The sequence below is a fragment of the Schistosoma haematobium genome, chromosome 1 (genome assembly GCF_000699445.3).
Source record: "Schistosoma haematobium chromosome 1, whole genome shotgun sequence".
Lineage (NCBI taxonomy): Eukaryota > Metazoa > Platyhelminthes > Trematoda > Strigeidida > Schistosomatidae > Schistosoma > Schistosoma haematobium.
The window spans coordinates 54,382,178-54,405,747 of NC_067196.1; the positions used below are offsets into that span (position 1 = coordinate 54,382,178).

Sequence of the window (23,570 nt, forward strand, 5' to 3'; positions counted from 1 at the left end):
GTTTTCCCACTCAAATATTTGGTTCGCACATACACATAGAAAGCATATATATCAATAGCAAACTCGGATGACCGCAAATCACAATAATTGATATATATTGTTTGCATATTAAATAAATAAGTACACAGAGATAGAAAAAGTTAAGCATCAGACTTGTATCAGGCGTTGGTAAAATCAGGGTAGACAGTAATAAAATATGATAAATTTATCGTTTCCTTCAAACAATATTATTCTCACACTTCATTTAAATTTGAAAGGGAACATAGTGTGATGAAAGTCTGTATATTTTATGACTACATATGAAAATGTTTTGGACAATATGACATATAATCTATCACAATAGTTAAATCACAAAATAATAAAGGCTTAGGTATATTTTTGATTGAGAGAGAAATAACTGGTAATTTCCGTCTAAAGGAAATTTACTTTATCTCTGTGAAATCCAACTTCCCAAAACTAAATACTAATGTTAAGATATAATTTTCTAACTTATGTTTTAAACCGATAATCACAGCTATTTGTGATGTATCATTAAACAACAAGAGATAGATATTTAAGTGAGAATGCATTATGAAATCATAGAAAACGGATTTATGTGCCCCAAATATTAGTTGTGTTTCAGTAAAACAACTGAGCTCTTTTACACTTCCTTAAATTTATTTGTAAATTATTTGTAAAAGGCAGTGGTTTAATAAAATAGATAGTGGCTAGTAGTGTAATCCAGAATGAACAGTTCCTCCTATTCGAGACTTAATAACTGGATACATCTATCTTCCAGTATTGATGTTCACAACAGGACAATGTTCTATAAAGTTTATAAGAATTATATATTCCTTGAAATTATTAAAGGTTTTCATTGGCAGTCCTATATTTGTGGTAATTAAAAGATGCCCTGATCTATTCAGTGAGTAACATTCCATAAGTCTCAATATAGTCTCTAAACGAATCGATGAATATAGCATCAAAATCCATTTACATGGATTAATAACTACATCTAAATCTTGGAAACTTGGGAAGTAATTATGCAAATGTTTAAAAACAATCTGAAGTGAATTTTCTGATATTTATTGATTCATTAGAATTTACAAATACTGGAAACAGTTTCAGTTTCAGTTTGGAAAGAACAGGAGGCTTGATGGCCCGTGTTAGTCCTGGCAATGGTGGTCTCTCAGTTGATCTAACTTTCTTTTGAAAGAGTCGATAGATGGAGCCTCAACCACGTGCTGAGGTAATGAATTCCACTCGTTGATTATTCGATGGGAAAGTCGACAGTCAGCTGACAAGTAATTTGTTCTAGGCTTGTAAGTGTCCTCATAAATTCTCTGTTTTGGAAGACAAGAAAAATGAGCGCTATCAGGTGCAAATTTATCACTAAGCAATTTGAAAACTGTAATCAAGTCGCCTCCAGTTCTACGATATGACAACGGGGAACGGTTTAGCTTGGCCAGTTGATTATCATACGGAAGCTTCGTTATTCCGGGAATCAGCTTAGTTGATGTTCTCTGAACCTTTAGCAAAAGGTCAGTGTCTTTTTTTAAGCAGGGGCTAGCCGCTTGTATACAGTACTCAAGTTTAGGACGTATGAACACAGTGTACAAAGTCAAAAACATTTTAGCGTCGACATGACTAAAAGCCCTACGTAGTGACAATAAGGTTCTAAAACCTTTGGCGGCTATTGCACGGCAGTGTGCAGTAGTCTTTAGGTCTTGGCTAACGATAACTCCTAAGTCATTATGTGTCTGGACGACAGCTAGCTCAATGTTATTCATCGTGTATGTATCTGTACCTTGATGACCGATATGCATCACGACACAACTTCCAGGTTTGAGACCATTCAGATAATTTTTTCGGGTCGTTTAGGAGTTTTAAGCTATCACCCTTACATCGTATCGTTCTCCATATCTTGACATAGTCAGCATATAGCAAAACCGATGATGTTAGGAGACGAGGAAGGTCATTTACATACAAGAGGAATAGCATTGGCCCCAAAACTATACCCTGGGGCACTCCACTGAGCACAGTTTCCCAGCTAGATAACTTTGAGTTCATCCGTACTCTTTGTTGACGCCCAACTAAGAAGTCTTGTATCTACATCAATATATTGCCTCCAATCCCGACATTTCTTAGCTTATATAACAGCCAGTTGTGCGGAACTTTTTCAAAAGATTTGCTGAAATCAATGTACGCTACGTCTACAGGTAACTTTTGGTCCTTAAGAGCACACCAGATTTCACGAGCCACTAATAAGATAGTGAGACAAGAATAACCTATTCTGAAACCGTGCTGCTCCTCCGAAAGGATCCGGTTTTCATCGAGGTACTCAAACAGCTCTTTCCGAATAATCTTTTCTAAGATTTTAACAACCACACTAGTTAGGCTAACGGGTCGGTAATTCTCAGGTTCATGTTTCGTACCTGTTTTGAAGACAGGACTTACTATGGCGTTCTTCCAGTCTCTTGGTAAACGACCCTGAGTTACGGATAGATTAAAGCACATACTTAAAAGTTTCGCAACGAAGTTAGATAATTCCTTCAGTAGCCTAGGATGCAATTCATCGGGCCCCTTGGATTTACCTGTGCCAAGCTTATTTAGCAGACCAAAGACATCGAGTTCTATAATGGTCACGCTATCCAGTGTATGTGTGGGGGGATTTGTATGCTCTGACGGGAAGGGTGATTCTATGGTATATACATTGCTAAAGTAGTTCCAGAACACTTGAGCCATACCAAAGTCGTCCGCCACTAGTGATGCGGCAGTACTGTCTAATGTTATATGTATTTTCATTTACATAATTCATAACACAGTCAAATCTTCTAATCATTCTTCAGTTAATAGAAGATATTTATAATATAGTCAATGGCAAATGTGACCTATGAGAAAGATGTGTCAGGATAGTGTGATTGTACAATATTACTATACATACTCTTATATTATTTTTGCATTGCATTGACCTTTATTTGAGGCAAGTTTATAAAACAACAGATCACACAGTATTCACATACGTATATGCTATAAAAGTTGTAATATAAACTCATATTTTATATTGGTAGAAATACATTTAATTAACTACACTGGGCGTTTTAAGAACTACTGTTATTGACATGTACGTTTTCTAATATTATTAAAATCACTTCAGCATGGTCTGCTTAGTAGATTCACTATTATTGAAATATTGATTACTTTATATATATAAAGTTATTAATATTTCAGTGACCCTTCTTAAGACCTTTCTAATTATTTATTAAAGTTTTTCCACCTATCCTACTCATTATAAAGTTATTAAGTAAATGTATAACTGTAAATGTATCTGGGTGTAAGACATTTGATATTGTTTGACTTTAGAACTAATTTTTACATTTGGATTTTTGTCTTATTTATTAAGACATATTTTTCTAGTATACAGTGAAGATTATGTGGTGAGTGATGACTTTGATTCTTTTATTATTTTGTTTTATTCTTTAAAAGAATTAATCATTAGGAAATCCCATTTCCTAAAATTTCAAATGATACATTTACCCGTTGAAATTATATGATTCTCTTAAGTTATATAAGTAATGAGGTTATAAGTGAGAAATACTCTTTCAGTTAGTTACAGACTATTTATAAGTAATTATTGTGCTTTTAACGTTGATCGGAATCCTCCGTGAACTGTTGACTGAACTTCCAAAATTTTTAAATTTCATCAAGTATAAATGATATGACAGATAGTCATTACCTATGTGACACCAATCTAAAGAGCATCGAATCTTCATGGCAAGATGAATACCAGGGACACATGTAGGTGAGTTATGAGAGATGGAGAATATTCATAGTCCCTTAGCTTTTGTACAAAGAAAATTTCGAGGAATAAAATCCATTAGGTCTCCCATACACTGCATTCTGAGTCTTTTTAAATGTTTAAATGGCCGGTTATCCACAAACATGGCTTTCATGAAACTGACCTCATACATGAACTGAGCGTTACAGAGGTAATTTGGCAACAAATTAAAAACGGTCTTTTTCATCTTTATATCCGTCAAAACCGACTGAAAAGGGGAAACGTTAACTAAGTTGTCAGCTTACTCGTTTGAGGAGGCAACTACTTGGTCAGAAATGAAACCTGATCATGTAGTGTCGGTTACTATAATAAGCCCATATAACTTATTCTAGCTTCTGGACAGACCAATTTATCTATTGTATTTGAGTCACGTTTTGACCCTGTTAATTATTTACGTATCAACCCTGAATGTTTTTATATGAGCGCACTTGTGTGTACACATCTTATCCTATTCATCACATGTCTGTAACTCATTTTTATTTGGCTATAAATATTGATTAACGCTTGGTTAAATGAAGTTGGCTCACAAGCCTTCTCCATTGAGCGTAATTTCGCTTCGCTCTCTTCTATTCGCTTCATCCCCTCATTTCCTGTCCAGATCACTGAGTGTACAAAATATAGCTGTTCAAAAATCCATTCTCGTATTCAACTTATTTAATTCCGTTATTCACAACGCGACTTAAGTCGATGAAAAATACGAGGACAGCCAACATGTATATTTCGATGACTGTCGGCATACAATCCAATTGGGTCAGATGTAGGGCCACTAAAATCACAGATAGGGAGATCTAGCTGACCGATATATGTTAGTACTGGAAATACTTATAGTTCCTGACAAGAAAATTTACAAAATGGTGTCTTGTTTTGATGCATGACAGTGTTGGCAACTGAAGATGTTATCCCATTGAAAAACGGGCTTCTAAGTAGCTTAGTTCTTCTCTTCAAGTAACTTGCTTAATGAAAAACTTTTTAAACATTAAAAATATATCATAAATTTCATAAAATTAGTTCCCTTTATGAATTTAAATAAAGCCAGAACGAACATGGATGCAGAATAATATGAATTCATTATATTTTGTCGTTTCTCATCAGCTGCTTACAATCAAATACGTATTAAAATTTTACATTGAGGTAAGATATAGTATGAAACAATTGACATAAGTGAATGTAAAGAATTGGAATGGCAAGGGTTATCAATAATAACTATGTATGTGTATTCAAGAACAGATCAGAGGTTATTTGGTGCTAGAATTAAGAAAACATTAGTGATGCAGTTACGCAACCCATCGTACTAGTTGTTTTTTGTTAATCCTATCAATCTTATGTAAACCCTTTATTACATAATTTATCTTATCTGTCTATGAACTTCACTCAATTATTACATCACCCATTCCTAATGTTTTCTTGATTCTAGCACCAAATACCCTCTGACCTGTTCCGTAAGATCCGAATTCATTTCAACGGCTTTGTAGATGACCTAACTTTAGAGTTTGTTAACAAAGGATTTATTTTATCATTGTGTCTGTGAATCTATGCGATGACTGTAAAAGCAATGAAGGTGAAGTGATGCTGAACATCCGTTTCGGTCTAATTTAAAGCTTTACATTGGCACACAGATATGACGATAAACAGGTAATTTCGGAACATCATAAGAATATGATAAATATAATTGATGAGTTGGTTTCAATGAAATTCCATACGTTCAATTAAACAAAAATATAAAACTGGTTTGTACATTGACAGTATGGGATTTGATCCTTTTCACTGTAAACTCGACCGGTCAAAAAGTTTTACTCATAACAATCTGCATAGTTATTACAAAGATAAATTCATAGTAATGTCTTAATGTGTAGAACTCAACTGATGAGCTTGAGTACCCGGCTGTCTTAGGTTCTTTTTAGTATTGCCTCTCATAGGATAAATTTGAAAGCTATATAATCAAATTACAATTTGTACAACTAAGTGCTTCTATTCAACAAATAAAATAGAATAACATGAAAGGATAGAAGTTATGGATAAAAGACAATACAGGCTGTAGAAAATGTAAAACATTAGACTTATGAGAATATTGAAAAGATTCTGTACAATGACTCTTATTTTACAATAATTTCTCTTTTCATTTAGGGGAATTAGTTGTGTTGCTTATGTTAATGAGTACTGGAACTATGATACGTGTACATATAGGACAAAAAACATGTTACATTCCACCATTTCATTAATTCAATAACATTAAATTAATTTAAACAATTAGTCATTTTGAAAACAAAAGAAGGGATATGGAAAAAGCTAGAAAAATCTTGCTGCAATAATAATAATCTCACTTCCTTCCCAATCAATCCTGATAAATATGTCACTAATTTGTCCTCGATTGTATTGTCTGTTCATGAAAAGGAGGCATTGTCCTTGGGTTTAAAATTTTCTGTTCCTATAACACAAATCTCTGAAATGACAGTCAATGCCCAATTTGAAAACCTCTATGATCAATTGAGTACTTTAACCTCTTCGTCCTTAGAGAATCAAAGTTGGTTTAAAGCCAAACTAGTGGATATAGCGCATCATTTTCATTCTTCTGGACCAAAGCAGAGAAGCATATTAACTTCTCAGCACTTCAAATCATTAAAAGAATTGCGAAATAATGCCGATATTATTATACTTAAACCGGATAAAGGATCTGGTGTTGTTATTATGAATAAGTCAGATTACAAATATAAAATGGAATCCATTCTCAGTGATAAAAGCAAATTTTTGGCTGATGTTGACTTTGATAGATTACGTAAATTAGAAAAGAAAGTGAACTCGAATCTTGTGAAATTGTTAAACATGAATGCTATTAACAAAGATGAGTTTAATTTATTAAAACCTATGGGTTCGGCATATCCCAATTTATATGGATTACCGAAAATTCATAAGCCTAATCCCCCCCCCTACGTCCAATTCTATCTATGTGTCGGTCACTTACACACAACCTGGCAAAATGGCTTACAAAATTATTAAACCCTATCAGAAATCAATATTGTAAGTATTCTTTGACTGACTCATTCGAATTAATTAATTACTTAAAGGATATAAATATAAAAACAAAGACAATGTGCTCCTTTGATGTAAACACTTTATTTACAAATGTACCTCTTAGGAAAACCATTGATACTTTGTGTGACTTTATTTCTTCGAAAAACCTTCCACTGCCTTTTCCTGTTAAAACTCTTAAAGATTTATTTTTATTATTATTATTATGTACAGATAATGTAAAATTCACATTTGAAGGTGAACACTTCAGACAAATAGATGGTGTAGCTATGGGCAACCCTCTAGGACCATTGCTGGCTGATGTGTCCATGGGATATGTGGAAAATTTAGTTGGAGACTCAATTCGAAAGATGGGTCTGTATAAACAATGCGTAGATGACATAATAATCATAGGTGATAAAATTGAAGACATAACCTGCTTGTTAGAAGAATTCAATAGTAGTCAAAAGCACATTTCTCTTACATGTGAAGAAGAGAAGAACAACCAACTTCCTTTTCTTGACATCCTGATTACTAGGAGAGATGATGGTTCCATCAAACGTGCTACATATAAAAAGCCAACATGGACAGGACAATATCTTAATTTTCATAGTCACTGCCCTATTCATTATAAACGCGGTTTAATAAAGAGCTTATTCAATAGAATGAATTGTATTTGTACTAGTGATACTATTGAAGTAGAGATGAAGCTCTTGACTGATGCGTTAATCAATAATGGTTACCCTTTGAAGTTCATAAACCGCTGGAAGGGTTGCAATATGACTAAACCTATGACGCTTCTGGCACCCAAAAAGCGAGTTTATATTACGCTACCATTCAGAGGTGACACAAATAGTCTCATGTTGAAAGAGAGACTTAAATTAGCTATCAACCGGACATTTTATGCAGCCCAACTTGTCATTATCGAAAAGACAAGGTCTATGTTTCACCAAAAGCCCAAACAGCATGAAAACGATTGTGTCACATCCCATTGTGTCTATAAATTTACATGTATGTGTGGAAACACGTACGTAGGGAGGAGCAATCGTGATTTGCAATGAAGGGTGGGTGAACATATACCAAAATGGTTGTAGAATCAGATGAATTCCAATGGTGAAATAAGATCACAGGATAGACAGACATCATCATCCATTGAGAAACATTTGACTGAGACGGGTCATAAGGTTGATATCAAATCAGCATTTGTAGTGTTATACAAAAGCCTTCAAGGACGTATACTAAGGTTTATTGAAGCCTTGGCTATACGAAAATTGAAATCCCCTTTATGTGTTCAAAAACAATTTGTACTTACACTTAACCTACCCTGGTAGTACTGATTTACTATCCAAAGTGGTAATCACATTTGTTTTTGTGTACTTTAACATCTTTCCTTTGTTATGACTTACCCTTAACCTGTCTAGTTGACCTTTTAATTTTTCATATATAAATGTTCTTAACAAGTATATGTGTGATCAGATTGTTCGAAATGTATTGCGCAAATATATCACATAATTCTGATAAACTACGTCTTCTCATTGCATTATCGAAATTAAATTAATTATTAACTATGTTTTTATGATATGAACACTTAGCAGTCCTACACAACATGATATCATATATCTATAAAAATTCAAGAAAATATTTCATCACTAGAAGATTACAGTTAGTGTTGAACGATAATATTTTGAGAATAATCTTCACAACTACAATAATATTAGTAATTATAATAATGGTCAATTTATTGAAGTCTGGATCATATGAAGTTCCTTCAATTAATCTATATCAAAATATGATAAGTGAATCCATAGAAACGTGTGAAGCATTTTTAAAAGACACAGTGAAAAGTCCGTTAACTACCAAACACTTCGAAACTTATTCAACACGCAACGACCGTTATCATCTATGGGATGGTTCGAAGTCTTGTGATAACTTCAAACAACTAATTGAACAACCTGTCTGGTTGAGTGAGGAAGAGAAATCATATCCGATTGCATATTCCCTACTAATTTATGATGATGTTGAATGGACAGCTCGACTACTGCGTTTAATTTATCGTCCGAACAATCTTTATTGTATTCATGTGGACAGGAAATCGCCTGAATGGTTTTATGAGGAAATTGTTAATCTGTCTAGATGTTTCGGTGCTAATGTTCTGGTAGTGAATCGATCTGAGAGCATCAGAGTAGTTTGGGGGCACTATTCAGTAGTGGAGGGATTTATTGCTTGTTCTGAGTTGTTATTCAACAACCCAACTGTTAAATGGCAATATTTGGTGAACATCAACGGGAAAGAATTACCATTACGAACGAATTGGGAATTAGTAGCTGCACTGAAAGCGTTGAATATGTCCAATATCATTGATTGTGCTAGAAAAAATGCTCCTGAAGAAAGAATACCCTTAAAACAACCGAATTTTGTAGTAAGTTTAATGTAAGCATGGAACGCATAAACTTGCAATCATTTATTTCTATTCACTGTATTTAAACTGAAATTTTGATTAGGAAACTAAATAAATTTTGTGTTGGCAAATACGGTCAACGGAGACAAATATTTTTATGATCTCCATTGAAGTTGTACATAGTCTTCGAGAAATATATGTATTTAGGGAACATCATGATTCTGGAACTTTGTTAGAGTTATTGCAATATATACTACACAGGCTGCCATTAGTCCACCATTCCTAGCAGCTGCATACGAGTGTGAAACAATTTACAAAAATATTCTTCAAATACTATTATACTACTCATTTACTTTATAATAGATCATTATTTAATATAAACTGGGTATAAATTTTATATCTTTGTAGATTTCTATAAGTTTGAGTGTATTAAAGTGTGGTAAAAGATCCACTACAGGTGAGTTGTTTTTGAAAAATGTTAAATTTTTACTATTATAGAAAATTCCACGAAGTATTGCTTTGTATGATCTAAAATGAAATGACTAAACTTGTATCTTCAATTCTGTCTTTTTGAGCTTACTCTGTTCTATTAGAGTAGTTGGATTAAACAATCGGTTGTTTGTGAGAACACATAAATTATATTTCGATAGTATTTTTTTACTATTATGGATAATATTCTATGTAAAACCTTCTTACTGACATAATTTCTGCAGTGACTTTCATTATAAATTGAAATTTGCCAAACGAGTGTTGGCCAACGGTTTCGTTTTAGCTTGTTAACACTGAAGCTCATAATGTTAATCAATGATGCGTTCATAAATACATACTCCTTAGATGTAAATTAAGAAAAAATTCCCCGTGTAATGATTCGTATTTATTGATGATTTCATGATCTAAATAAGTATTCGAGTTTACCTGTTGTTGATATTAAAGACTGCAATTAATAGCCATATCGATCCAGCTAATAAATTACAAATAATCCAAGATATACGTGCTAGATTCTATTATAAAACACAATAAAAATACAACAGTTCCAACATTTGGTGTCAGTATATGACATAAACCATATTCAGATTAAACAGAGTTTTCATAAAATCATGTAAATACATATGATTTGTGTGATGATTAGTCAAATTACAACCATCATTATTTGTTCATGATCAAAATACTCATAAATATAACAATAAGAAAAGGTTACAAAGAAAAAAATATTTTGGGCATCAAAATATTTTTGGCTAATAAACAGTGAATGACGCAAATTTCGAAAACTATTCATCAGAACGTCATTTGGTATTGTTTACTTGAATCTTCTGATTGATGTATAGGACTGCAATTGATCAGTTTCTTGCTGGCATATGTGCATACTGTGCGTATTGCCACGATATTGTCTCGACATTGCCTTAGTTCACAAGCACTGTAAGCAAAGATAGATAGTGGCTAGCAGTGGGATTCAGAATGAACATTAACTATGAGATGCGGGTACATCCGGCTGACGAGTCCTAAATAGAACGAAACGCCCGTCCTGGATTCCACTGCTAGCCACTATCCATCTTTGCTTATATTCATCAGAACATTCGTAAAAGTGATTTTTTAATGCAGACAGAATAATATAAAAAACTAAAGATTAAGCCTTGAGTGTGTAAAAATAATGTCATTTGGATATTCCCTAAACATTAGTGATTCACATTTTTGATTAAAGTGACAGATAATGCACCCTATGCAAGTCAAGGATTTTACAGAACCTTAATTAAAATGGTTGTCATTTTTGTAGAAAATTATCGACTTTTGAATTTATGCTGATGTATGCTAAACTGTTCTATTTACTTTAGGTGAAGTGGACGAAGGGTAGTTTCCATGCCGCTCTAAGGCGAGACATGGTTGATTACATACTTCATGATAAACGAGCTTTAGAAATAAGAAAGATTTTTAAAGAAGAAGAAAATTTGCCGAAAATTCCAGATGAATTGTTTTTCAGTACATTGGCATACAATCCACAACTTGAAGCTCCAGGAGCATGTCTCACGTGTCACGTATCGAATGGGCAGGATCCTCGTGCGACATTTGTTGCGCGATATAAAATTTGGTGGCCAGCTTATTGTGCATCGAGACGCATTGTTCGTGGTATTTGTATTTTTGGAATACAACATTTACATAACTTCACACAAAGAACTGAATTCTTCGTAAATAAATTCAATCATGGATTTCATGAATTTGCATATGATTGTTTGGAATATTGGATTTTAAAAAAAATGAAACAGGAACATTTGTCAGGTGAATTAGATACAAAATTTAACACAACATTTTACAGCAGACTATTCTGTTCCAGTGATCACATTTAACAGAAAGAGTTTATTTAAGAATTATAGTTACTGATTTATTTATGAACGGAGAGTGTTGAATTATCGCGACTATGTAAACTAATCTCTGGTTTTGTAATGATAATAACTACTGATTAGTCCGATTCTGTACAAAGCTTTTACTTTAGAATCTACAATCAGATCATACCGGGAATTTCAGAGAAGTCATACTTGGTGATAACTTATGTATGTTACCCCTCATGAAGCATAGGCTCTCGACCTAAAATCTCCGAATAACAATTATCTGTGCTCACCTTTTCAGTTACTGATAAATGCTATTTATTATTGTGATGCCAGACTCCATTTCATAGAGCAATGTGTGCTATCGTCTGCAAATTTTCCTTTAGCCTTGATGATTCCGAGTTATGACTTGCTTCCTAATACAGTTTGATGATTTCTGTCGGTGTGATCAATTAACCTCCAGCATATTTCTCTGATTTCCCCTTCAGATGAAAGCTGATTTGTTTTCTGTCATAGTAGTTAGTCACAGTGTTATTGCTGATGGTATCCAGTCAACGGATATGGATTATCCTACCTAGATGACTATTTGTAAATACCTGTGTGTTTTTGATGATGATTGTGGTAGTTCTCCAAGTGTCATTTCCGTAAAGTATAACTGTCTTAACACTTGTATTGAAAATTCTGACTTTTTTGTTGTCTGACTGTTGTTATGAGTTCGAGATATTCTTCAATTGTAGGTTCACTGATCTTGATTTGCCGATTCATGCCTTCACATCTGCATCAGATCCCCCTTGTTCATGAATGATACTGTCGAGGTACTTGAAAGTTTCAATCACTCCCAGAGCTTCTTCATCAAGTGTGATATATTGGTGTCCACTGTGTTGTATTTCGGTATATTTTATTCATATTGTGCACACTGAGGCTTATTTCTTCAGAAGCTGGTGCTACAATGTCTGTTTTTACCTCCATTTGTTGCTTTGTAAGACGTAGAATGACTAGGTCGTTTGCTAAGTTCAAACGGTCTAGCTACATTTAAGCTCTCTAATGTATTTCGTGCCTCTCCCAATCCGTGGAGTTCTTCAAAATTCAGTCAACAACCAGAAAATTGTGGAACGGTGAGAGTGACCAGCCTTTTTCCGACTCTGTTCTTCATTTGAAATGCATCTGTGAGCCAACCTACACTCAAGAACTTGCATTGCAGCCCGTCTTAACAATTCCGCATGATGGTGACAATCTTTACAGACACACTAGTGTTGAGCAAGCTCCCATAAAGTTCTTCTATCCACACTGTCAAACGCTTCCTCTTAATCAAGGAAGTTGATGTATAGTGATGAGTTCTTTTTAATGGATTATTCATCAATGATTCATAGCGTTGCAATTTGGTCGGTACACGACTAATCTTCACGGAACCTAGCCCGTTGGTCTGAAGGTTGAACTCCTACGAAATCTACCCTTCGGTTCAACAACACTGTGGTAAATTTTGCCTGGTAGTGATAGTTATGTGATGTCTCTGTAGTGTTCATACTCTCTTAGATCTTGTTATAAAACATCTTCGAGATAATTACTAAGGTTTCGTGTATCCATGGTCATGATTACCTTTATCAGATAACTCCCTACAGTGTATAAATTTCAGAAGGCAAGCCAAAGCGTCGACAACAGTTTAGTATTGTACAGTGGGAATGATTAAGTTCCAAGCTGACAAAGCGAATTCATAGTCGAGTGAATTGATAAGATTTAAGGTCATGTGTATAGGAAAGAAAATGAATGATCGAGGGATTTAAGCAACTAATACTTCAGCTAGTAAGAGGAATTTTTGTGTAGTCTGTAACACGTGATCAAGCATACAGATATAATAATACATAGAGATACAAATTGTTACTGTTTTAATGACACCGTCTGTTAAATAAGTTAATTGAAGAGGTTGATAAAATTAGGCGTAAACAGAATTAATTGTAATGTGACATAATAATTCCTCCTGCAAACAAAGATATATAAAGAAATATCCGTGTTTGTAAAAACAATGTTAACCTGCACAGAATAACTATGATACACAGAAAATATTGAATTATACAAAGTTATAATGTACGATTAAGCTACTGTGTAAGCTGATATCTGTTATGTATGTCTGAGCTCGCGTATATCTGTGAGGCCAGATAAAATAGTGATAAATTATCAAAAGGATATAGCATCATTTTAAAAGATTATACATATCACCAAGTTATTGGAATTACATAAATTTGTAAATCGCTCACCATCCTCTCTCCTTACTTTCAGTTCAATATCATCCTATAACATTTTATTCGGTGTTGTCCATCTTGATCTCGTCGTTCACTGTTAGGATAGTCGGAAAATATACCAATAATTATTGTGTTAAGTCTACGGTGGCCTTGGACCTTAAATGTACATTTCTTATTGGTCGATGTTTACTTCACTTGTTAAATATTGTACAAATGTTGTTTCCTATTTTATGGTACGATGTGGTTTGTTTGCTTGGTATATAAATAGAGTATGTTTGAAATACAATGATTCATAACTCAGAGGCTGTGACTTGTGTTCTTGACTCAACTGGCTGGGACAGACAGCGAAGCAGGGCCAATCAGGGCACTAGGTCGTCCACTACGTGTTTACGTGTCCACTGTCACAGAGCCGATCAATAAATACGCTGCGTATCAAAAACCTGCAGTCCCACCCGTTACAACATTCACACCACCCATCAGGATGGTATGGTCTTTTCGTGGCCAGTTCTCTACGATAAACTGTAGTCTTTCATAAAACTGATTTGTATTGTCTTCACACTTACCACTGGTGGGTGCATAGCACTGAACGACATTCATGGTTATCCCCTCCATTGTTTTCAAGGATGCTGTGATGATGGATCTGTGCGATTCCTGTCCTAGGAATGCCTTTTGTGCTTGTTCAGAGAGTATGAGTGTCACTCTTTGTGTGTGAGGTACTTTCTTTTTCGTGGTGCAAATGTAATAACAGCTTTGTCGAATTTAGTCTTTTCCGTCCTGGTTGTGTCCAGTGAGCCTGACTTATTCTGGGTGCCAAATTATGTGTTCTAATATAAGGGAGTTTGAACTGTGCTATTTACTAAAGATGAAAATGTAAAATATCCAATCGTTTACATGACGATCAATTTGATTACACAGTAATGTAACACATGTTCCACCTGTGATCATTTGACAGCGATTCTCTTTCGAACTGGACAGTTTATTCATGATCGGTTTACTATTTTTTAAGAAGAATCTTGGTATCTAAATTTGTCTCAAATCGATCTCAGTTTTATCCTGTTCACATTGTATATGGATTTTGACAGATCGTAACACTGCTGATAGTGACTGCTTCAAAGTTTCAATTATTATCAATATTTTTTTGAAATTAAAGTCTAAACCTTTCTTTTCCCTACATATGTCTAATATGTTACCTTAAATTTTAAGAAGCCGAGTTTATATAAAGATATGTTTTCAAGATACTTTTTAAAAAAATAATTGCTTATATTTGTTAACTTTCAACACATTTGAGTTTCTAGCTTCTCAAAATGAATGATTTTGTATCAATGGCTTGATATTCTTTGTCACGAAAGTGATCTGTAAACACTTAATAGGTTATCCTTCATCTTATTGACTTAAGGATTGAATATATATCTCACTATGTCTATAAACTATCAAGTTACCTAAATGCCAGCTTCTAAATATTCTCTGATATCAATATTTAACATTTCATGTACACAGTTCTCCAACTATTCCACTATAACCGAAGATGTGTTGTAATAGTCAATAATGAGTAGTCGATTTACTTTAACTGATGAATTATATTTCATAGATTGTGGTCGCCATTCAGTTCGGATTCATCAAAGTATCTTCCGATTTTCATAACAAGTTATGATTTCATATGATGAAAAAATCGATGTGTGACCTAATTATGAGATTGATGAGGAATTTTCGATATAATCATCTAACATCTATTATATATTTTAAGGTCTGATGATACGTCTCTTCGTTTTATTGAATACGATTTGTAGTCATCTGTATTTCTTTTTCGTTAAGTTATTGATACTTGAATAAAAAAACAACTTATAAGCGTGCTTTACCTTTCAGGTTAATTGTATCTATTCTGGTGATTAACGCGTTACCTAATGTGTGAATGTTAAAAATATTCTGTCCATGTCATAAATCCACAAATTGTTGGATATATATATCAGTAAACAGTAATTTGTGCTGGGTACATTACAATGTCCCAGCAAACACTATCACCATAACAGAAGTCCATCAGGCAATTATACTCATAAAAGCATTAATCATGTAATTTAAAAATTAAGGTAGTTAAATGTATCTATGTTGTTCTCAGAAGATTATTGATGTAATGAGGTTCAAATAAGATAGATCCTAGAGGTAAACACACATTTTTCAAAGATTTAATAATTATTCTAATATATTTTTATGTTCATTTATTGTTCACTGCTGAAATGAACTTCTAATACTGCCTAAAGTAAAACGGTTCCTGTTACACATGCCGTTTACACCATTAATCATCTACTGATTTAAATTGTCAGTAAAGATTTATTAGAAATAATCCTTTCTTAGAAGTATTCAACTTTCGTTTTGATTGTCCTGTATTTTCATAGTCTGACAGTAACATTATAATCTGATTACATTTGTATTTGAAAAGTGTACTTTGCTCAACACATAGCCTAGCATTAAATAATAGTTGTTTGAGTTTCCCAATGAAATTACCTCAGTTGGTTCCTTTCAAAATCAACTAGGTACTTACATTAGGAAATGAATTAACCAAATAGTTTTATATCTTGACATCTAATATATTCCAAATGAATGAATTTAATCACGATTAAAGAATAAAACAAATTACATTTATGACTAATCGATAATGATTATGAGAATAAAGTATTGTTATATCTTCTAATTCCCTCCGTTCACAAATTCTGTAGAGAGATTTAGATTTATTAACCAATCAGATGACTTGAATAAAAATAACGGGATGTTGATTATCTTCAAGTCTAGTTTCCATGTTTATATATATATCAGCAAAATTAATCAAAAGTTGTAATATCGAATCTGTTTCATTAAGGATTTATTCAAATAAGATTTCTTGAAATACCTGAGATGCATATAATCTTTAAATGTCTACTTATTTCACAAATGATTACTTATTATTGTTTAAGTGATTCTGAATTAGCAAAAAAACAAAATTATTATTCTATGCCAAATATGTATACGTTCTGTGAAGCTAATAAAATTTGTTACGAATTCGGACTATCGGTTGGTAAGCATTTGAAACTACCGGTATTTGAAGATTTACAGGATATTCTTAAAGATGCAAAGCTTAGAACATTTTGGTTGGAATATAATGCATTATTTACACCACGTATGACTGGTTTGATCACATGGCGATATCATGATATATCGATAGAACTAGCTAATTTGGGAGCAATGAGATCTACAAATCTCCCATTATCTTACAATGATGAACGTTATTGCGTGATTCATAATAAAGAAGGTTTACTGGAAGGAGTTCAGTGTAATAGTGTTAATAATGTTATTTGTGTTGAATCAAATATACAACATGTCAATCAACTGATAGGCACTGATTTATCAATTTTATTGAAAAAATTCACCATTGAACAACGTGTTGATCCAAATTTTGTGTCAATCGATAGTCAAAGAGATGGCTGTTATGAACTGTTTACAAAGCATAGTACATACGATTGTGTTTTACAGTAGGTTTCAACTAATTTATTTGATATTTTAACACTATTCTTTTGTAGTAAATATTAGCTATTTGTCGTTCGTCATTACAATTTCTAAACCTTATTTACTTTAAAAGAATACCGATCAATGCATAATTTTGACAAAATGAATTGAAAACTGACAGTAAAGATAGTATGTTTTTGGTGGTGTTTTGTTCTCTGAGCTGGATGGTTTGGTCTCAAAGATAGTATGTGTTTAACGCATCGAAAAGACTATTCGTTATTATAACTCTGTATTTGCCTCTATCTTTTAGTAATATCCCTGTTTACACTAATACACTTCTAAAGATCATAATTATTTATTCAGTTTCATTAAATTACTTTCTACATTAGTGAAAATAGTGAAGTAATGATCAATCACAACTTCGGTTTGATCAATTAACCTGTCGGTCATAAGTCCAACAACTTATTTTATGAACTGTCTTCCATTTCATAAGTTTAAGTTCAAAAAATTAACCTTATAAATAGTGAAAAGTCAACAGAGCAATGATCATTGGATAATTATTTAATCTCAGTCAGTCAGTCAGTAACAACGTAGAACTTCGTACATACGTCCCTACATCAGTTCGAGTTACCATATCACATTAGCACACAGATACAATTGTTGATTCAAATCCTATGGTGGTAGAGGTAGTAAGAGTATAAGCAGTAATCGGAAACATTAGGGTTTGAAGATGTTAGTCAAGGAGTATAATCCAGTGAAATAAATTTGGAAAGAGAAAAAATGAGGGACATGAAGAATCCAGAAGATTAGAATTTGGGAGAACACAAAGAGTGGATGCACCTGCGCCATTTCAAACGATTCTGAGCCATGTCATTCAATGTTTCTAACCATCGGTTGCTATCATCTCGCGGATCCCAACCAGATAGTCTCTACCTACCAACATGACTCAGTCCATTTGTCAGTGACTTCATGGATTTGTGCCACCTCTAGCTTTCTTCCAACCTACTCCTACACCATTGAACATCACACGTCGAGGCAGTCGGTGGTTGGGCATACGTAACACATGTCCCACCCATCTCAACTGATGAAGTTTCACTACTTCATCAATTGAAGTATTATTTAATCTAATTCATTAATAAACTTCAGTTTGTTTAGAAATAATCAGAATAACATGATAATTTATTAACAATGTTTAATTTAAATTTTAGATGTGCTGAAACTGTAAATTGTGTATCAGGCTACTTTAATCAATTGCAAAACCAATGTATTATCATTTTATACCATCATAGTTTATTACCTCATCAATATTCGGATTCTGTAGCTCATTGGTTAAGATTTATACTTAATTATTAAATGTAATTAAATGTTAATTATTTTGTCAATGAACAAATTGTGTTTGATAATTTCCCTATGTACCCGATATCATTATCATACATTATTGTATTTACTAAATGTTATTATCTAACAAGACTAGTGACAGATAAATAAGGTTATTGCTCTGAATGTTGTTTTATATTTGCATAGGAAAGTTTGCTTAGGCAGTTTAGATTCAATTACAAACTTACAGTAGTTGGAGAAATGTTTTAATTTATCGAAAAGATGACATGCTAGTATAGTGTTTTATCAAAAGTGTACTTCCTGAACTATGAATGAAATTGAGTCAACGTGTTCAGATCTCGATACAGATATAATGCATACAGATTATGAAGTTAAGATCCATTCTTTTAACTTGGGATGGCTCTTGATAAATGTTTTTTTTTCTGTAATTTGTGACATGTAATCGCCACTCAATAGTGTAATATACGCGATTCTACTGGTTATATTTGGAGACGGGAACAATTGTAATTCCCATGATGTGAAGTGAAAACAAAAAGATTGGTGCAATGAAGATATACTGACTCTTAATAAATATGATAATGTCAAATCAAATACAAATATTTATTTGCTGACTTCACACATACGTAATCACTAAATGGTAAACACCAAATAGATGGAAAGATAAACAGGGTTTCCGTCAAATACAGCCGAGGTTTACACAGAGTAATATAAAGAATATAGCTGTCACACCCGACGAAAGTTAACGCTTGTTATATTGAAGAAAACTCAGTCTTAGTGCAAGGCATATTGATGTGAAATATTGTCACACTGAAAAATATCATTTCACTGTCTTTTCCGTATGCAGGTAAGGTTTCCAGCTTTCGATTGGCCCGGCTTTGTCGAGATCTGGTCTTTTTATATGATGGCTATGTCTCATTCATGTGAGTTCACCCACTTCTACTTCATACGAAACTACTCCTATTTTTCTTCCTCCTGCCCGACATGCCCATTATGATCTGCAAGAGTGGAAATTTCACAGTTAAACTGCTTCACTTGGATGAAAAATTATGGTTCCGATGCAGCGTTTTTTACTGAACCACGGTTTATTAATTTTCATCCTATTTATCTTGGTATCAGACCACTAAGCATAATCCGACTTTTTCGTCTAAACATATTTTCTGCCAACGACAATCCGTTCACTTTGTTGAATTTAGTATTAAGCGGCAACTTAGCAGGATTATTCCTTCTACCACTCCTCCCCCTTCTCTTTTAGAATCATTCTTTTAAATGAATAAATAAAAAGCTCCCTCTAAGAATTAGATTGAGGTTGAAATGGAGGGAATCTAAAATTTTTGAAACCATTTTTCTCTGTAGAACTTTTCACACTTGACTGAGCTGATGGAATGTTCCTTCATTACAATTTATAGTAGTTCAAAACTGTTGGTCACTTCTAGTTTTTTTATTGTGTCGCTGATAGACACATTAGGGATTGAGAAGACTTCTGACCATTTTGTGATAATGCATCGACAATTTTTTGAGGCAGTTTAATGTGCGAATTGGAATGTCTTTCTTATTTGCGGAAATCACTACAAGTGGTTTATGGTCTGTGAACAATTCGAAATGTCGACGGTGGAGTACTCTATGGGACTTCACTTATGATTTACTGTTTCACCCCTGACTTGGATTGTAATCTTTATTGTTAACACTTCATATGTAACTGCTATTAGCTCATAAAAAGTGTTTTTATGTATTCGTATCACGGCTCAGTTATTACTTTCAAACAACAACCAGTGGGATTTCGTGTTGTTTTTGTCTCCCGTCTTCTGTTTGTGGTAGATTTGTCGAATGACTAGCTAGGTTAAATATAGTTGCATATCTTAAATTCTCTTGGTAGTCTCACACAACAGGACTGTGAATTAGGCTAATTAACCAAAAGCCTATATTACCGTAGTATACCGAGGACCTACACCGTGTTTTAGGTAACATGATATTATAGTTGAATTCATGAGTCAACTAAAGCTAGACCACCATCGGGAATCTGTAAGCACTGGACGGTCGTTGCTTCCTAATATGGAACTCCTCAGCAGTGCTCATCCACGATCCCGCCCCGCGAGATTCGAACCCATGACCTATTGGTCTCGAGCGCGCACGCCTAACCTCTAGACCATTGAGACGGCATTCAACGGTGTTAATGTTTAGCTTCAACCAATCCACGAAATTGAGCTACCGTCCACCATTGTCGAAACGGTCGTCCAGTGCTTCCAGGTTTTCCATGGTGATCTAGCTTCAAGTAACTCATGAATTCAACTATAAAATTACTAAAATCTCCACAAAACCCCTTCTGATAATAACATGATTCTGATCAATGCTGCATAGATTTCATTGAATGTTTAAAAAAACAGATACATAGAAAGATATTCTGAGATAGCTTCAGGAAAATATGATCAATGAAAACTTTCGAGAGTATTTTTTTTCATTTTCAACTAAATGACATGAATTTTAATATATAATAATAGTCTGTTGATTAAGAACAAAGATTATCCGTTTCATATTGACTGATTATAGATCAGCCAGTGTATTGAATACAATCTTAAATTTAGCATATTAGTACATCCCTTAGAGAATTAAAGTAGCCTGATTATATATGTTCAAGTAAAAGTCAAATGAAATATACATACAGATAACCTTGTTGACTATTGCTTTTTATATACTAAATATTGATAATATTAATTGTACTAGGCAAAACAAAACATGAGAATTCTGAGAAAAATATTTCAGGTGTTCATTTTCAACTGTAACCTCATGGTTACTCAGTCAATAAATTAAAAAAAATATGTAGATAAATGTTCTTTTATAAAAAAACAAAAAAAAAAACAATAACAGTTCAGTATTTTGAATATTTTAATGTTTAATTAATATTCTAATATGATGGGAACGAAAAGTAAAATTTGCTCATAGATAAAATAAATTCATATTCAGTATTAGTTTGGTAATATTGTGGTGTGTTCTACTTATATTGACATAAGTAGTATATGATGTTAGTCGTAAACAGAAGGTCTGGAATCAGAGAGACAAGAGGATCGAACAGTAAAGAATGGAAACAAAATGCAATTTATATGAAAATGCAAGAACAATGAAGTCTGAGTTATTTTGAGACAATCGATGGAAATTTTGCAAATTAAGCATTTACTTTTTGATTGTTAGATTTTATTAACATAATCCTGTAATTTTGTCTTAAATGCGTGTTCTGTTTACTACAATACGAATATTTTCAGTTTATAGTGAACTAGATAAAAATAAAGTAATAAGTCTTTATTATTATTACATAATGCTAATGGATTAGTGAGTTTTTATTTCATTCAATAGTTTACAGGTTCTAAGTTTGAACATGTTGACAAGAATTCAGATTTTATTCTATTTCTGAAAATTTATTGAGATTTTTTATAATACTAAGTTTACTATCACGAACATACATTACACTTGTAGTAGGCTTCGAGTCACGGTTGACTATGGTCACTACTACAGATCGACTACGTGCCAGTTACCAGGTTAGATCTCTCCGTAGGCCGAATATCAGAAGGTGGTTTAAGTCTTTAGTTGAGATGTATTTGTTGGCTATCTTATGATATCGAAATAATACTGAGATGGTGCCAAAATCTACAAGCGAGACTACTGAGCGTATGAGAGTTTATGCAAGGTCACAAACAACCGAAGAGTGTTTTTTGGTATACTTAAGCAAACAGGTATAATAAAACAAGCGCTAGTACAGTTGGTTATAATAATAATAATTGTTTCCATTATACCAATCGCGTTCTCTTCATGAAAGTAGGTCACTACACACTCTTGTAGCTAAAAGTTCTTGGAAAGTAGCTTGTTCAGAGACGTAAGATAGGGACATATTGAGGGAGAGTAGAAGTAACAAGTTTTTAAATGGTTGTGAATTTAAAAAGTTACTATTTCTTAACTGTATCAGTAACTGGTGCCTTAAAACATACAGTGAAGTTAGTATTTATCATTGGTGCTAACTTTGCTGGTTTAAATGGACTTATCCAGCTGAAGGAGCTTAATCAAGTTATCACTTCTCAGTAGGTTTTCGAACTAGTTAGATAAATAGCTGAGTAGTTTCGAGTTAGTTTATGTCTGTGTGCTATCAAATACATCATTTTTTCCGACTGTTATGTTTTTCTTTTTTGTTACTATCTATGTAGTCAACTTGCTGTTCTTGAGTATAACGTGAACAAACAGTTGGTGTCAATCACGTCCGATTCTACCATTTATATGGTTTTTTATAAATTTGAAAGAACCAATGAATAAAACCACTCTTACCAAATATATTATGATAAATTTAATGCACTCGACAGTGGATAACGTGCACGATAAATGTACCTAAAACCGTATTTCTCTAGTTTCCTTTAAAAGCATATTTTACCAGTGAATAATTGATAAATTAATCAGTATTTGTTAAGTCTTTTTAGCCTATAAAAGGTCAAATGATGACCAGTCGATCACCAGATATTTTACAGTCCGAGCTGTAACAAATTTTAGACTCAATGGTAAATTGTCGGAAAAAACCCAGGGAGAACCATTTTGGAATACCATAGCGACAACTGTGGTATTCCAAATTGCAAACTCTGACAGCTAGATGATTGTACGAGACGATGGGTATTTAACTGAATTTTACCGAGAGCGACCAGGTAATGTAGTTGTAAGACTTTCAGTTAGCCAGGGGATAAGTCCTTTGTTGTTCTCTCAACCAACTAAAGGTGACCCAGTGTAGTCAAGAAGAACACAGAATAAATCCTAAGAGTTGGAAAGCTTTGATAAGAGAAAAATAAATATTCTGGTAATGAGGCCAACAGTATTGTTAATAAGCAAATTAATTGGGTTGAATCACTCATTATTAATAATAATAATAATGATAAATTTATTCAATACTATGTGTTCAATATAATATGGAATTCTTAGAACTTCATAATTCAATAAGTTTCTCTTACTCTTCTTCT

The 23,570-nt window shown here is 33.3% G+C and overlaps 2 protein-coding genes across 2 annotated transcripts; both read left to right on the top strand.

Annotated features, from left to right (window-relative positions):
* Positions 1-8,552: 8,552 nt before the first annotated feature.
* On the top strand, positions 8,553-11,560 carry GCNT1_8 (Beta-1,3-galactosyl-O-glycosyl-glycoprotein beta-1,6-N-acetylglucosaminyltransferase; the record flags this gene model as incomplete). Its single annotated transcript, XM_051218527.1, has 2 exons — positions 8,553-9,242; positions 11,051-11,560. 2 exons carry the CDS (start codon positions 8,553-8,555, stop codon positions 11,558-11,560), a joined length of 1,200 nt encoding a protein of 399 aa, XP_051074512.1.
* A 5,102-nt stretch (positions 11,561-16,662) lies between these two features.
* Positions 16,663-18,603, top strand: GCNT1_9 (Beta-1,3-galactosyl-O-glycosyl-glycoprotein beta-1,6-N-acetylglucosaminyltransferase; the record flags this gene model as incomplete). The annotated part of the gene is made up of 2 exons (XM_035733968.2): positions 16,663-17,276; positions 18,459-18,603. The coding sequence occupies 2 exons, from the start codon at positions 16,663-16,665 to the stop codon at positions 18,601-18,603; spliced, it is 759 nt and encodes a 252-aa protein (XP_035590176.2).
* Positions 18,604-23,570: the final 4,967 nt, after the last annotated feature.